Source organism: Pseudopodoces humilis, chromosome 28 (genome assembly GCF_049639895.1).
Source record: "Pseudopodoces humilis isolate 2021_Gansu_Grassland_sample_001 chromosome 28, ASM4963989v1, whole genome shotgun sequence".
NCBI lineage: Eukaryota > Metazoa > Chordata > Aves > Passeriformes > Paridae > Pseudopodoces > Pseudopodoces humilis.
This window is the reverse complement of record NC_142227.1, coordinates 3,322,388-3,339,186: the sequence shown is the minus strand read 5'-3', so window position 1 is coordinate 3,339,186 and position 16,799 is coordinate 3,322,388. Positions and strand designations below refer to the sequence as shown.

The 16,799-nt window shown below is 47.7% G+C and overlaps 1 protein-coding gene across 1 annotated transcript in view; it reads right to left on the bottom strand.

Moving 5' to 3' along the window:
* Positions 1-16,799, bottom strand: part of INSR (insulin receptor) — a 54,253-nt gene that overhangs the window by 18,330 nt on the left and 19,124 nt on the right. The window contains exons 3-7 of the mRNA XM_005531237.3: positions 5,127-5,442; positions 3,392-3,537; positions 2,970-3,114; positions 2,514-2,728; positions 98-224 (exon numbers count right to left, since the gene is read on the bottom strand). Coding sequence (XP_005531294.1) covers positions 98-224; positions 2,514-2,728; positions 2,970-3,114; positions 3,392-3,537; positions 5,127-5,442 — 949 coding nt within the window. The remainder of the gene's footprint in view (positions 1-97; positions 225-2,513; positions 2,729-2,969; positions 3,115-3,391; positions 3,538-5,126; positions 5,443-16,799) is intronic.

Sequence of the window (16,799 nt, the reverse complement as noted above, 5' to 3'; positions counted from 1 at the left end):
AAACATCCAGCATGTTTAACATCCACCTTTCAGTGCCAGCTGCTGCTCGTGGCAGCCCAACAAAGCCATGACCTGTGACCTGAGGGGGATCACTTACGCCTCCTTGTAGAACAGCATAAACCCCAGGAGGTCACGGAAATCTGGGGGCCAGTAGGGCTCCCACTTCAGCAGGATCTTGTCATGAGAAGTCCTAATGGAAGAAAATTTCAGCAGTTCGTTTTCACCTGTAACAAGTGAGAAGTGACAATAGTTTTATTAATGCTGAAAAATGAAGAGTTTTGTTTTTAATTATCTTAGAAGTTTAAGATAAATGTGAGGATGTTGGCACTGAGAAGAGCTGCCCAGTAAAACCTTATCTTACTTGGCAGCCATTCCTACCTCAAATCAGTGGCTGGTATTGATGCCCTCCTAAGGTTACATTTTTCTATGATTTCATGAAAATGACTCTGTAGAAGAGCTGAACAATTAAATTCTAAAGAATGGGAAATCTAAAGGCGACACATTTCACAGTTTATGATGATCTGCAGAGCTGAACCCAGCAATATGGTTTGCACAGAAGGCAAGAGGCCACAAAAATGAAGCAGAAGAATTTCTAGCCTTGCCCAGGAGCAGTGAGGTCCCTCTGCAAACAGGAGGGTGTTTGCATGAGGATGGAGCTCAAGGGACATGGCACATGTTTTGTGCCCCCAGCCCAAGTGGCTCTGACTCAATTTGCTATTCCTGCAGTAGCTGCAACAGGAGGAAGAACATTCATCTCACTGGCACCACATCCAGAACAAACAGGGGCTTTTTTTTTTTCCCCTTTCTATTTTATTTTTGTAAACAGGATGCTGCCAATGTGAAAGTTGGGCTTGAAATGTAAAAGCAAACAAAAAGCCAAACAACCTGGCAAGCTGTGGTTTGAGATGGGGGTGGCACAGACACCAGCTCAGCAGGGTGAGGGTAAAGCTGGCAAAGAGAAATGCAACTGTCTCTTCCAACTGCCTTCACATCAAACACCAGCCCAGGAGCTGCTCACAGCCACAGGCAGAGCTGGATCTGCCCAAATTCAGGTTCATCCCCAATGTGGGAAGAGCTTTTCAGTGTCCCATGAGAGGAGATGAACTTTACAGACAGCTGCTGCCTTGTGCTCCTTCCCTCTGCCCAGGCTGGAGCTGTGGTGCCCCAGAGGCTCCGTGTGTTTTTCACTGGTCCTGCCAGTTTTCAGGTCACAGCCACTGCACTCCCTTCTCCCACTGTGCTGGCCTGGCTGTGTTGATATGTGGGAAACCAGACCAGAAAACTGAGTCAACTGAAAGATCTTCACTTTTTAGGTCTGTTCACAAACAGCTACATCAACGAGGGGCAACGAGGACAGGGCTGGAGATCACAGAATCCTGCAATGTTCCAGGTGGGAAAGGACCTTGGGCTCTTCTGGCCCTGCTGTCCCCAAAAGCAGAGGGACAGTGAAGCCACAGGATGACCCAAGCTGCCCTGCAGGTTATGAGGCAGGATCTGGAATCCCAGTTCAGTCAGTGCTGGGCTTTTTGGTGGCAATACCTACCCGAGCATCTCCCGGGATCACAACGCAACTGCTGGAATACTGCACGGATGGGTCACTGCCTCTGCCCCATGTCATCTGTCCTCCACAGAACATCCTGAGCTGCAAGGGGTCCATGACCACCTGCACCTGCTCCTGTTGCTGTGTGCAGGTGAATCTCTGTGGGGCTGAGCAATGAATCAGAGCAGAGAGATGCCACCAGCTCAAAACAAAGCTGGGTTATTCTGCCCCTGATTATTCCACAATCTGGCTCACCACACGGCCCTGGTACAAACAGGGAAAGGGGACTGTTGGTGGCACAGAAAGGGAACAGCAGGACTGGGGGTGCAGAAGGACTGCATTTATTGCAGTATTGACACAAAGTAAGTGTCTGCAGAACCCCATCTTCAGTGGCACAACTTCAGCGAGAGCATAAAGCCAACCCTGTGCTGTTTGCTGACACAGGCGCTGCCTGATCGCTGTTCCTGAAGAAAACTGTTGGGTGAAAAACCTCAGAGAGGCATTGCAAAAATTGTTGGAAAATTTTCTCTGCCTGTTGCCATGGCAATTGCCTCACGTGGCTGCAGGGATGGGTGGAAATCCCATTTCTCCCGTGTTTATTCTGTGTCGCCTCATGACATGGGAAAAGCAGATTATGACTTTTAATCAGGTACTCAGCAGTAACACAAAGTCCCAGCCTGGGCTGAGGTTATGTTGTGCTAAACTCTTCAAAAAGACACAATAAATACGCTCCCAGCCCCAAAAACCTCCCAGGGTGTTGTGGGACCAAGGCTGCCAGAGGGAGATCCTGTGGGGACTTTTACTGGTGGCACAGTGACAGTGTCACCGAGTGCACAGGCAATGGACACATCTGCTGCTTTACCAAAGGGACCAGGACAGGCCATGGAAAACCATCCTGGGCTGGGAGAAAGAGGAGTGTGAGGAGAGCAGAGGGAGAGGAAAGGGAAGCAAAGCTGCATTCTGAGACTCTTACATGAGGCCTGATCCCCGTTGGTCTTCAGGGCAATGTCATTCCTCTCCTGTCGCCCCTTAGTCCCAGAGATCTCTTCCATCTTGTGGATTTCTGACAAGCACAGCTTGGGGTTGTAATGGAAGAAGAGTTTGCCCCGTGCAATAGTGAGGTTGTGTTTGCTCCAGTCCCAGAGCTGGCGAAGATTCTGGTTGTCCAAGGCATAAAAAGAGTAATTCCTGAAAGCAGAAGAATGAAAACATGGGTTGAGAGGGGATGCATGAAAAACTCTTTTTGCACTAATCCAGACATCAAAGAAAAATGAATGTAAATTGTCTGCCCTGGTAGGGCACAAGCCACGGGCAGAGGAACATTTAAAAATAACTTGGGAATTTGTTTCCCAATACAAATCACCCTGCTAGAACTGGCACTCCTTGTACTTCAAAGTGTTCAAATAAAGCATCTTTTGAGAGAACTCACCCAGCTTCGAGTGTCTCTCCTCTAATCAGATGGAGTTTCCGAAAAAAAGAAAGAGAAACCAAGGCGTAAGAGCGGCGAATTTTTAGGTAACCTGAGATTTCTTCTATCAAGCCAAGGTTCGCTTCCAGCTCAGCTGCTATGTTATCTATGGAGAGGAAAACATTGGGAAGAATTTTCTGGTATCACAGAGAGGAACACCCACATCAGAACCCGTATCAACCAATTCCATCAACCATCATCCATTCAATTCATGAGAATTTGCAAAAATCAGTTAACAAAAAACGTCCAAAGCCTTTGCTTTGGGCTGATTTCTCTGGGTGCCTCTAAGTCTGAGGGTGGTCATAGGCAAGGGAAGAGCCCCAGCTGAGGGCAGTGCCCGTTTCCCTGGCTGTGCTGTCACTTCCCTGGCTGTGCCCACTTACTTCCCCCGCGGATGTTGATGACCAGGCTGCCGTTCACCACCGTGCAGCCCCGCAGCTCCTGCGCCGACGTCACCGAGTCGATCGTCTTCTCCTTGCCGAAGTCACACACCTTGGGGCAGGGCCCAGCGCAGGGAGTGCAGTGCAGGCTGCAAAACAGCAGAGCAGGAGTGAGGCAGGATGGCCCCAGCAGGGCCCAAAAGCAGAGTGATGGGTCTGGAGTGACAATATGCCGTGAGGGTCACTCGCGGTGAGCGGCACTCAGGAACTCCAAAGACAGTCATGGAATCGTGGAATGGTTTGAGTTGGAAGGGATCTTAAAGCTCATCCCATTCCAACCCCTTTCCACATCTTCCACTGGAGCAGGTTTCTCTAAGCCCCATCCAACCCAGCCTTGAAAATAACTGCTGATAAATTTAAATGGTCTTGAATTGTTACTTCCACGCTTCAAACGTGAATGATTCCATCCCTTCCTACATAACAAAATGAAGCGACCTGAATTATTGTGAAGAGAGAACTGGCCACGATGCTGCCCAGTGCTCTCCATCCCAGGGGTTTCAAGATAACAAACCCCAGCCCAGCACTCATCTCAAGATCATTAACCAAACGTGTAATTGATGAGTGCAGAGCTGGTCCTTCATCTGGGAATCCTCTGATTGAGGACTGCACACAGCGCTGCTTTAAAAAAAGGCAAGAATGTGCTTTGTGCTCTGGAGAAATACTGCTTAAATAGCATGAGCTGATGGCTTGCCCTGGTCACACCACCACAAGAATGTGTTCCCAACTAGCTCAGAGAAAGAAATGCTCTAGGAAAAGCAGGGAGCAGAGCTCTGAGGTCCCACTGGCAGCAGCCTGGAACAGCACAGGAGAGGCCACGGGGCTGTTGCACAAGCAGCACAGCTACTTTGGGGACTGCTTGCTCGTTCTCTGGAAAAACAAAACAGGAAATGGCATAAAAAGTCCTGTTAAGAGTGAATTCCCTGAAATTATTATGGCAGAAGCAAACACATGAGAGCACAAAGTGACCAATATTCATAGGAAATCTGACTCACCACAATATAGAATGGTATTGCAGGACAAACAACCAAGTTTTCAGTGATAAACAGCTCAGCAACATAAATTATTTAATTCCTTTGTCAAAACCCCCTGGGAATAGACAGAATGGCTGTTCCCTGCTTTGATTCGTGCTACACTTGTTTGTTACATTGTGCGTTTGTGTCTGGCACAGCTTGAACCTGCTCAATGAAAGTAATTACAGGGATGAGGGACAGATATTCTGAGAACCAGCACTCCGAGGACGCTGAGCTCTCTTCATTAGCCACCAGCTCTCCCTGTTGTGCTTTTCCAGCCCGGCTCCCTGGCCTGAGGCTGCTCCAGAGGGGAGGGAAGCAGGGCTGCTAAAGCCCCTCCACTGCCCACCTCCCCTCTCCACGCTGAGACCCTTCCAGCTCGCGGATGCTCTTCCCTGTCCTCTCTCCATTCCCCTTTCCCACTTTTTCCAAACTTGAGAGGAAGCAAGGGAGGCCAAGGGAAGAATAAACTAGCAGCCCATGGCAGGGAGAGCTTTTAATGGCTTGAATTAGCAAGGCATTAGTTTGTAAATCATATTAAAGCAGACCAGGTGATTGCCACAGACTCTCCAATGCCAGAAACTCCTCCCAGTCTTTCCACATCCCTCAAACCCTGTGCCCAAGCGGGGAGGAAAGCCCAGCCTGGCCCCCCCGGCCCAGGTACTCACTTGCTGGAGTTCATGATGTACCCCGAGGGACACTCGTGCACACACTCGTTGTTGTGGATGACGTGGCACCCCGACTCCCGGGCGTTCTTGCACTTGTTGTGCAGCTCCTGGCAGAAGCCGAAGGTGACGCAGCGCCAGCCCTCGAAGCGGTAGTGCCCGGGGGGGCAGCTGTCCACACACCTCCCGTCCAGGTAGAAGTTGCGACAGGCCACGCACTTGTCGGGGTCGTTGGGCTCCGTGCAGTCGCCGAGGCACTCGCTGTGGCAGCACTGCCCGTCCGCCGTGCAGCCCTGGGACTTGCAGGCCGGGGGACAGACTGCAGGAAAACACCCAAACAGGTGAGTGCCACAGCAGGGCCTGGCCACCCGTGACCCTGAGAGCTCCCCAGCTCTGCCACCTGCTCCTGCTTGCCTTGGGAGCTTCCTTTGTAGAGGGGCAACCTTGGAGCACAGGTATCTGCCTCATCTCCAGCTGTCAGTGCAAATTCTGCCTCATCTCCACCTTTTGGAGCAAATTCTGCCTCATCTCCACCTTTTGGAGCAAATTCTGCCTCATCTCCACCTTTTGGAGCAAATTCTGCTTCATCTCCACCTTTTGGAGCAAATTCTGCTTCATCTCCACCTTTTGGAGCAAATTCTGCCTCATCTCCACCTGTCAGTGCAAATTCTGCCTCATCTCCACCTTTTGGAGCAAATTCTGCCTCATCTTCACCTGTCAGTGCAAATTCTGCCTCATGGCCACTTGTCAGGGCAAATTCTGCCTCATCTCCACCTCTCAGTGTAAATTCCACATTTTAAGACCACTTTTGAGAAGTCTTATCATTCATGCTCACAACTCATCAATGCTCATCTTCAAAAGAAGAAAAGTGAGTTTTCCTGTTTCCCTGGGTCTGGCACTAAGAGGCTCCAGGAGAGCCCTGGTGACTTTGCTGTTATTTCTGAAGCTCAGGAGTGATGAGACTCCATACCAGGAGCTTCCCAGACAGTTTCAGCCAGAAGATTCTGGTTTCTCAGTTTAAAAAAGCCGAAGTTTCCTGCATCAGTACTGCAAATAACACGTGTCTAACAGCACTTTTACACAACCCTTCAGCTTTATCAGGATTTGCTTCCCATCTGTCTATCACCCTGTCCCTGGTTTCCTGGAGGAAGCCCTGGCACCAACACAAGCTCTTCAGTGATTCTCCCAACAAGTCCAAAAGAAGAGCACCCACGAGTGTTATTGCTTGAGGTTTTTATGGTTTTCTTTTTAATTACTCATTACTTAGCGCCCCACAACACCTTTAACGAGCGGTTTGGGCTTTGAACTCGAAAGCAAACACTGTGAGTAACTCAGGGAGAAGCAGGAGGGCAGGATGAACAAAGCCAGGGAAGCTCCAGGGGTAAGGTCAGTCCTGCCCCCTCAGTCTGAGAGGTTCAAACGTGGCTGAAATGATTAAATCCAACTCTGTAGCCCAGAACACAGCACAGAACTCCATGTCAGGAAAGAGAACAGAGCTGAAATCAGCACTCCAAGAGCCAACACCAGCGCCAAGCAGGGCTTCAGGAGCAGGGAGAAGGGCTTTAGATGGGGGACAGGCACCTGGACTTATCCTCACAGCCTTTAAGAATCCAGCTGTGACTTGTCAAGACACAGATCAAGACATCCCCTTGTCCTCACCAAACCAGAGTTCTGTCTGAGAGAACACCTGAACAGCTCCTGATGCCCTCCTGAGCCCCCCTTGGTGAAGGGAGGCAGCAATAAATTCTGAATTAACACCACCTGCCTCAACATTTCCCCAGCTTTCTGTCCTACACTCAGTGTTCAGGCAGGAGGAGCTTTATCTGGGGAGGTCCTGACACAGCCATGTCCAGAGGTGAAATGTTCTCTCTAATTTCTGGTTAAGGCACCTGAGCAGACCAGCAGTGGAACGTGGTCTAGTGTTACCCAGGCAAAGGAGCAGCATGTGGGATCCACAGCACAACATGTTTGGATGATCCAATCCCCAGCTGTGTTAGGAAGAAAATCCCTCACTGCCCCATGTTAGGAGATTGTAGAATTAAGTGTGTTAAAGCTGTTAATGCCATTCTTGGAATAAGAAGTAGTAAATGAAGCAGTAGACGACGTAGTAAAGATGAGCAACCTCTGGTCTGCTCCAGCCTGATAAGTCCCTTGAAGAAATATGAAACGGATAAAGCTGAAATTCTACCACAAGGACAATTCAATCTCAAATATCTTACTTGCTTCCATGTTAGTCCTTCACTGCAGGTGTTTTCTGTGTGCATCACACATCCATTACAAAAAGCACAGGAATGTGTTTCAAATGCATTTCCTTGCAGGCTGACCAACTTTTTGCCCTTTTCTAGCAATAGGTCTTATTTTGTGAACCTGTCACAAACAGTACTTGATTAAAATGTAACAGCCAAACAGCAGCAACCTGCAGGTAACACCTCGCTTTAGACTAAATATAAAATGGGAAGCTTGTTTTAAAAGTCAAGTTATACATGGATGTTTTAAATGGTTATACATTCTTACCAGGCCATAGATGAGCATAGTCTAACAACAGGTGTCTTGGCTGCAGTTTCTTAGAAATATTTGCAACAGAAAATTCCAGAAATTAGTCCAAAAACAGTATCAAACTTACTAATTCCAGCCTGGAATATCAAGATTTATGAGCAGGGGGAAAGCCTGTTTCTCCCACACCTCCCCTGAGACAGAGATGTCCTGCAGGGAATCCTGCACTGGTTGGTTCCTCCCTGGAGCGGGGTCAGTTCCCAGCTGGGAAACAAATCCTGGAGCAAATGCAGGAATGGCCTGTGGGAGCACGAGTGCAAGTGCTGCCAGCACAATTCCCAGTGTTCCTCACCAGCATTCCCTCCACCAGGGAGTTTTCCCCCATCTCTTTCATGCTCATGAACTACAAAGTTTAAAGTATCCAAAAGACAGCATTTGTTTTCCAAGGAGCAGACAGGTAATGGGGAAAAGCCGGCCCTCATGCAAAGCACCCGGTGACACATGGCACCTACTTAACATTCTGTCACACAATATTTTTATTTAATTTGTTATGGAAACTAATCTTCAAAGCCCTGTGCTTATTTACACATTTTGAACTCAGCTGCAAGTATTCACAGGGCAGAAACCGCCTCAAGTCTCCACTCTAAAGGTTTTCAGAAGATACAATTAAACTATTTTTAAACCGTTCTTAACGTTTCTCTTTTTCCTGTTCCGCGAGCTTTTGATGTCTCAAAGACAGCTCAAAGAAAGCAAAGCACCCAAGGCAACAGCTCTTTTTCCATTAAGCACTCGAGACCAGAAATTGTCAATCACCATTTTGTGCAAATCCTCATTATCCAAGATCCTGAACAGATGTCATGACATTATCAAAGTCTGCATGCTAGAGAGCACCTCAAGTCGTGTAAAACCTCTCCAGAATATCTTCACTATGACTTCTTACAACTGCTACTCCAGGTTATGTGACTCAGATGGGCCAGAAATACGGGTTTTGTTTGGGTTTTTTGCTGCCACGTTGTGCTTTCACTGCAGGTCAACACTGAATAAATTTGTGCACCTCATAACCCTTCACCACCAAGGTCTGCGACCCCAATAATTGCCACGGCCCACAGAGATTTGCCTTTTTGCACAAAAAAATTGGCTCCCCAGGGAATGGGCCCGGCCCCAAGGCTGCCAGAGCTCCAGGAGCGTTTGGACAGCGCTCTCAGGGATGCTCAGGGTGGGATTGTTGGGGGGTCTGTACTCGATGATCTTTGTGGGTCCCTCAATATCCGGATATTGAGGGATATCCCGGATATCCCGTGACTCTTTGGGAGTCTGAACTTTGGGAGCTCTGGCATGTGGGGAGGCTCAGACAGGACACCCACAACCCCCAGCCTCTGGTTCCCACTGGACAATTGGCACAGGGAAAAAACCAACTCCCCCCATTCTTCCCAGAAAATCCGAAGGGAACTCCACAAACCCAAGCAAGGGGACAAAGAACAGCGATTCAATAGGGGCACCCCAAAAGCTGCTACAGGGCCATGGGTTCAGCACCAGCACCAGGACAAAGCTGCCCAGCACAGCCACGACAGCTCCTCGCCACATCTGGAGGAACTGGGTGTTCAAAACCCGTCCCAAAGCTGACAAAGAGCCTGACATTAACAAACCCGGCGAGAAACGCAGCGATAGAGAGGCTCAAACCAGTTGTTCAAGGGGTGAATAAATATTTAACTCGCTGCTAGCGTGGCTCCCGACACTGAGGAAACAATGCCTCTTCCAAACCTTTCTGATTAGAGATTCAAACGGACATTTCTTGGTGCTGCTGAGGCCCAGCTGGGGGGGACAGGCGGCCGCGGAGTCAGCGCAAAGGAATTTCTACCTCCGGATCGCTGCCGTGTTTCACCATTTCCCCGTGGTGCTCCAGGTGGAAACAAAACACACCGAGGCTGTAAACACATTCCCGAGCCAGCACAGGTAACCAGGAGATCAGTATTTGACATGCAAGTCAATTAAGCATTAAGCTGCTGAAAACTTTGGTGTTAGGTCTTTTTTCTTGTTTTCTGTTAATAAAATGGTGAATTGTCCAAAAAAGAGGGGGGAAAAACACCATTCAGGATAAGTTTTGCTGCTCCTTTGGGATTCTCTGCCACTGGGTGGGTTTTAATAGCAACATCCTGGGTGAGCTGAAGTGGGTGTTCACCCAGGTTTGGGTTGGGTAAGAGGAACACGGTTCATTAAGGACAAATTCTAAACCACACACACGAACATCACGATGGCACACATGTGCTGTCCAGGCACCACATGGATTTGGGAGTGATTTGTTGTGAATAAAGGTGATCTTTTTCGAGTGCAATAACAAGCCCTATGTGTGTGGATGGGGGTCAGTGGAGTCAGCCTGGGCCACCGTGGGTCCCCTTGGCCACCACAGGTGTCCAGGGTCCAGCGGCCGAGCCGGCGGCGAGCAGCAAACTCTCCTCAGCACCATCAGCTCCTCTGCCCTGGCTTACACAAACTCTGTTTTGATTACAGACAAGGCAATTAGGAGGCTCCAGATCCAACGGAGTCCAGGACACAAAACAACTGCGGCAGGAGAACCGCCCTCAACCTCAGCCAATGCATTTGCTGCCTGCGCAGGGGAGGCATCCAACCCAACCGCCCGCTATCTGCACAAGGCAAACAGCCTTAACCCTGCCAGCTCCCCGGCCAGCCCCGGCCTCCCACCACCACCACCACCCAAAAACCTCATCAGCCTCGTGCAATTTAATGCCATTTAACGCAGCTGAAGGGCTGCCGTGGGTTTAACTGGCGTGGGTTATTTGCAGGCGGGAGGGGAAGGCGCGGAGCCGGCGTTGCCACGGCTGAAGATGGCTTGTTTTGGCTGGGACACGGCTGCCCTGGTGCCAGGGCTGGGCTGGTGTCACGTTAGACGATGGCCACACCACAGGAGCCAAAGCCAGAGCCCCACAGAAACGTCCCCGTGGCTTTTCTTCCCCTCTTACTGTAAATGGCTGCGAGATGTGACATATAAATTTATCCCCGCGCACACAGAGTCCTCCTTGAGTTACAGCTGCAGAGGGAACTGTAATTTCATTTCCTAACGGCAATGACCTCCGCAGCAATGGGCTCTTGTGGTTCTAAACAAAAACAAAACCAACAAGGAAAGGGGAATAAAAAAAAAAAGGAAACCCAAGGACTAATCGCCCCGGCAGTAACTCCTCAGTGTGTTGCAAGCATGTGATCTTAATTTAGTACTACAGAGCCTGGGCTTGCTTCCTGCTGCAAGTGCTGAGCAGCATTGCTGCTATGGAAATCCATATGGGTCTTACTCCTTATAAAATCATGTATGAAAGCCTGTTGTACATACACAGTATTTTTTACTTGATTGCTTTTGCTCTTTACTCATTCTCTTCCAGTCAAGAAGACTCCTAATTCAGTCAGTTGTCAAGTGCCATTTGTTCTACAAACATAATTTTTATCCCTAAACTGATTTTTAATTTTCTCACTCATGATCACCTATCTTCTTGTGAGCATTTATTTGATCTGAACACATCAAGACAACACCTAATCCTAGAGCATTAACGTATCACAAGGCTGAAAACAGCTATTAAATTAAGCAAAACTGTGTCTGGTGAAGACTAAATAAAAAATAAAACCAAAACCCACAGTACAGTTGGTGGACAGAGGATTGCTGCAAGAAAACCAACATAACTGCAAACCCCACTGCACTGTGGCTTATTCCTTCAATTATTTCTTCATGCCACAGAGGCCAGAGATGCAGAAACCTAAACCCCAAACCCACCAGCAGCAGAAACGTGCCTGGGAGGGACACGGCTGGAGAGCTCCAGTGGACTGTAAAAAGCACAAGGACTTTTGATCGCCTTGGTGACAAACAACAACAGCTCCCCCAACCCTTCCTGAGCCTACAAAATAAATGGAGTAAGTAAAAGAGAACAAGAAATAAGTTAACGCAGTGATACCAAAATCCTGCTGGCAACGCCCGGTGTTGGCCACAGCGGACAAGCAAAACGCAGGAAATAATCACGAGATGCTCAAGCAAATTTGATGTCACCTCCTCCCAGAGCTCAGCTGCTGTAACAACACTCATCCCTCCCTTTTCCCCAAAGACAACCAAGCAACAACCCTTCCAAAAGGCATGGACTCAAGTGCTGTAACCCACAACAAAGGGCTGCAGTTCTCAGCACCAGCTCGGGAAGGAGCAAGTGCCAAATAAATCACAGATTTTACAATCAGCACTAAAATAGTGTTATTTATAAAATAAGATATTACAGTACATAATGCCATGACCCCTCTGAACTGTGAGCTGGGAATGTTAGGAGGTCTGTATTTACACAGGAACAGATAAAATTAACTGCAGGTGCCTCCCTTCCCATGGACAGTGACTTCCAAAAACAACACACTTACTACAACGTCAAGGAAACTCTTCCCATTGACATTTCTCAGGACAACATTACACCTCTTATCTCATCTATCAGTAAGGACAAGAAAAAAAAACCTGTTTCTCCTCCCAAGCCCTTCCACAAATTACGTGCTCAACTGGAGCTACACGGAATGTCTCAGATATTCCAAACCGGGGCCGGGGTTCGGCCGCTTCCCGCCAGGAACAGGCAGAGCCCACAGGGATGCTGGACCTGTGAGGATCAGCAAATGTGAGTTTAGACAAGATAAAAGAGTTTGGAGCTGCGTGCCACCTTGTCCTGCCATGATAGTGGAGGTCTGTGGAAGAAGTTGTTGAATGGAGATACGGGAAAGGTTGAGCTGAGCTGTTTACAGAGGAAAGGGGCAGATAACAGGAGATCTCTCCAGAAACAGCCTCCTCTGTGCCAACCTTCTGCTGTTTAAACTGAGGAGCAGCTCATTATCTTCTGCACTACACCTGCTGGTGGGGCATTTCTCTGGAAATACATATTTACTCCTATGTGAGTTATGACAAGCAACATGGAAAAGGTGGCAAGAGCTCGCACATATGTACACGCACACATTTGGCTTATGTAATATACAAAATATATGTAAGTCACCTCAATATGGTGAAGCCTGTAGGAGTCATCAACCTCAATGGACTCATGATGCCTTTGTTCACTCGTTCTTTACCTTCTTAGGAAGTGACAACCTTTGCAAACGAGCTTCTCCAGTTCCAGGCTGAGGCACAAGGCAGGGCCCAGGTGTGCAAAGTCCTGTGCAAATTCTGATCCCTTGGATGGAGTTTGACAGCCCAATATCATCTCTTACTTTCGGGGACAGGACTTCTTGGGCTACAAACCTCAGCTATGGAAGGTCCTCATCTTCCACCTGAACCCTCAGGACAGGCTCTGTCATCATGGATGTTTCAGACCTTTCTGTTTCTCTTCCTTGAAGGTTTTCACTCCCGCTCTCCTCTGTCACCCCAACTATTTACACAAAGAACTGAATGTTTCCCACCCAAGTATCCCTAATATTGCCCAGACAGAACAAAGATCAAAGAAACCTTTTCCTTTTGTGCATTTTAAGCAGTGGTGCTCACACCATGGCTGCAAACCCCCTGCGAAATGGACTTAGAGAGCAAAGCAGCTCACGCTGAAAAAAAAAATTAATTAATAAAGAAATGAAAACTCAAGACTAGGTCTGTTTTCATTCTCCTGGCACATTTCAACTGATTCCCCACGCAGGAACAAACAACTTGCAGAAATCAAGCAAAGCTGTTGGCCATCAAGCCCAAATTACCAAAACACAGAGTTTGATTTGAAAACACAGCAGCAACTGTTAAAGGTGGGACAAGTGTCACAAAGTGCACACCAGGATAGCGACCAGGAGCTGTAAATACTTTACCCAGTGCCTACAACAGTGCTGTTGTGCCATTCTCTGGCAAGCAGGTCAAGCCTGCTCCTTGTACTTTGTGTTCAAAATTACATGGGAGCTTAGTGTAAGGGATCAGAAATAACCACCCACCTCTGCTTGGCAGCTGTTTTTTTTCAATATGCCAGCCCCAAAAAACTGACACCACATCTTCAGGCAAAATATTGTACTTCATTCTGTACAGCAGAAAAGACAACATGTAATTTAGACCAAGACCAGAATCTTTAATGTTATTTTGGGGCATTTCCCTGTAAAGCTTTGATTGTAATGTTACTCACAATAAGGTTGTTTTTTTGTTGTTATGGTTTGTTAAATTTCAATCTTTATTACAACCCAAGGATTTGGTGTTATCATCCAACGGTTGATGCCACCTGGGAGCCTCATGAAAACTTCACGTTAATATTTAACTATTTATTACTCTTCAATGTACAGCATCTTGTAAACATCCCTGTTCACTTTAACCTGCTCCTCCCAAGCCTGCTCACTCAAAACTGCAACCCCAAATCACAGGGAAATGGTTCCTGACATGTCCTAAAAATAAGTGATGGTCCTTGTGGGTCCCTTCCAGCTCAGGATATTCCATGATTCTGTAATTCTAGGAGCCGATATGTGAGAAACAGAGACAAAGGGAGATACACATAGAGACTTGGTGATGGTTTAAGACCAAGGTCCATGTGATTTTTCCAAACACAGGTTATTGCTTTTACCTACAAATCCCATCCTGAAAATGAGGAGCGATGATACGATCAAGGCACGAGGCAAAACGTCCAAGCTCTGCTTTCTGAAGAGATAAGGGAGGGACAAGATTCCTCTCCTCAAGGCCAACCAAAGGATGTTGTAGTAAACAAGGCATGAAAGAACGAAAGCTATGCTGCCACGTGGGGATGAGGAAAGATGGAATTTTAGATACGTTACATAAACGTTATCCAGACACAGAAAACAACAAATCTACACCAAAACAGAGGCAGAGTTTGCAGCAAGAATGGAGCTGTCCATAACTGAGAAAGGCAATGGGATGGGTGGAAGTATAAGATTAACCACAAGGAGATTATGCTGATAACTAATGATCTACACAAAAATGTCAGGCAGAGGTTAAGATTTTAATCTGGGCAGATTTCACGGCGCAGTCATGAATTGTAAACATCGATACTGAAACTGAATTTGTGTTTGTGGGTGACGAGACTGAAAACAAACAGAGAGGGAAAAGGAAGGGGACTCACTCCAGATCCTCCTTTCTTGCTCCAGATCCCCCTTCCTGCCTCACCTTCCACAGAGAATGAGGAGAGAAAGGCAAAGCGTCACCTGAAGGCCAGTTTTGACAAGAAAAGTGGATTTTCCTGGGAAGCAGAGCTAACTGGTTTAACCACACAGATTTATTTTATTTTCCTGGGTGCACAAACTGTTCAGTGCACAATCTCTTAGCAAGCTGCCCAAATCAAGGCACTGATTCCCCAGACGGAGCTCCACACTGCACCGTGCCTTCATCCACCTCCCAGGTGTCACTTCACTTTTCCCTGAGCCTACAGTAATTTTTTCCAAACCCTTATCTGAACTGTGGAAAGGAGAAATGGATGCAGTATCTTGTTAACCAGTATCAAACCCATCAATTCTGTGCACCCTCATAAAATGCTCTCAACTCTTGGAGTGGTTGTGGCCTCCTCAGCTCCTGCCCATTCCTCTGCACACCCTCCCCTGTTTGCCCAAAGCTCCACGCACGCTGGCCACGGTTTATTTCAAGGCGTAAGAATTTCCTCAGCAGCACTGAAATAGATACTGTTTGCCTGCAGAGCCAAGCAATGTGCAATGTATTTTTATTTACTACTCGCCCTCATCATCCTTGGCATACCAGCAATGCCCATTTTCGAGTAATTCACTGTATACGAGTATGTGGCACAAATTATCCAGCTTGCTTCTTCCCAGATATCCATTGGCTTAACAGCATCTCCTTACAAACACACTGATCCCAGGAGTTTCTTTGTGACTGTGCCACATCCTTCTGCTGCACTAACTCAGATGCCAAATGAGAAATGATAAAAATGACCAAAAGTCACACAAACACAACCCTGAGGAAAACCAAACGACTGGAGATGAGTACAAAACCGAATAACTGCATTGCACAAGCCACTCTTGGAGGCCATTAATCTATCTCTCCTTGTAAATTATGCAAGAGAAAGTTGTAATCTGAAGGCATTTAATGCCAAACTAGTTGTGCCATCTCAACAAGGCCAACAACAGGGGAATTGAATTATCCCAAGTTACTCTCAGCTCAGGGGAGATCTTGGATTCTCAGTCCTCCTTCCACAATAGTTAACAGCTCAAACTGTCAGTGGTCAGAATTGTGAAAATTCTGCTTTATTTCACAGCATGGTAAGCTCTTAAAATAAAACTGAATGTCACTGAGGTCACAGGGAAGTGCAGGACTAGTGAAAATCCCATTATCCATCAGTGAAGCTGCACTGGGCCATCGGGAGGAACAGGATCTGCTGCCATCCCCCACCCCTGCAGGCGTGTGCCAAGGTGCTAAAAACATTCACTTTATCAGCATGGGACTCAGATATGGTCTAATCACCAGCTGCCATCAGCATTGTCCACTGCAGGGCAATTAGGATTATTCAGAGCTCTCTAATAGATGCCACAGGCACACACCTGCAGATCCCTCATGGGGTAAGGGGTGGAAATCACCTCACAAGGGAGAGAGCCCTCTGGGGAAAAAAATGACACAAACCAGCATTACCTAGCAAGAAAGAGATGGGACTCTCCTCTACAAATAACCTGAAGCCATATCAGTTTCTCCAGGAACAAAGAGTCTTTTTCTTCCCCAAATGCCTTTCAAGTCTCAGCTCGGAGCTGCTGGCACTGGAATCAATCTGCCCATGGAAGGGACCCCAAGGAGTTCTGGAGATGCCACTCAGTCCATCCACCTGTCCGAGGCCACCTCAAATACTCTACCTAAGCCATTTCTGATGGTTCTTTGTCTAAATCCATCCTCAAGTTAAATTTTGCCTCGAAGCAGTTCCTGCCCGAGATTTATGGAAGTCACAAAGCGCGGCCCAAAAGCTGTCAGTGCCAGGGAGAGACTGGCAGTATCCCAGTCCATATGCAGCACTCGACCCTCTGCACAACACCCAGAGCAGAGCAAAACCCTTGGTTCCAGCTGGTTATTGAGTCCTGCTCAGCCTCCTCCAGCACTGGATTTGAACCAGAGCCACATCAAATCAGGCTCTGGGTGGACGGACGTGTTCCCACAGCAGAGAGAGTCACTGGCAAATCTGAGCACCGAGAGACCCACAGTGTGTCTGAAAAACACAATCTGAAAGTTCTTTTTGTTATCACAGATTAGAGCATGTGGAAAAA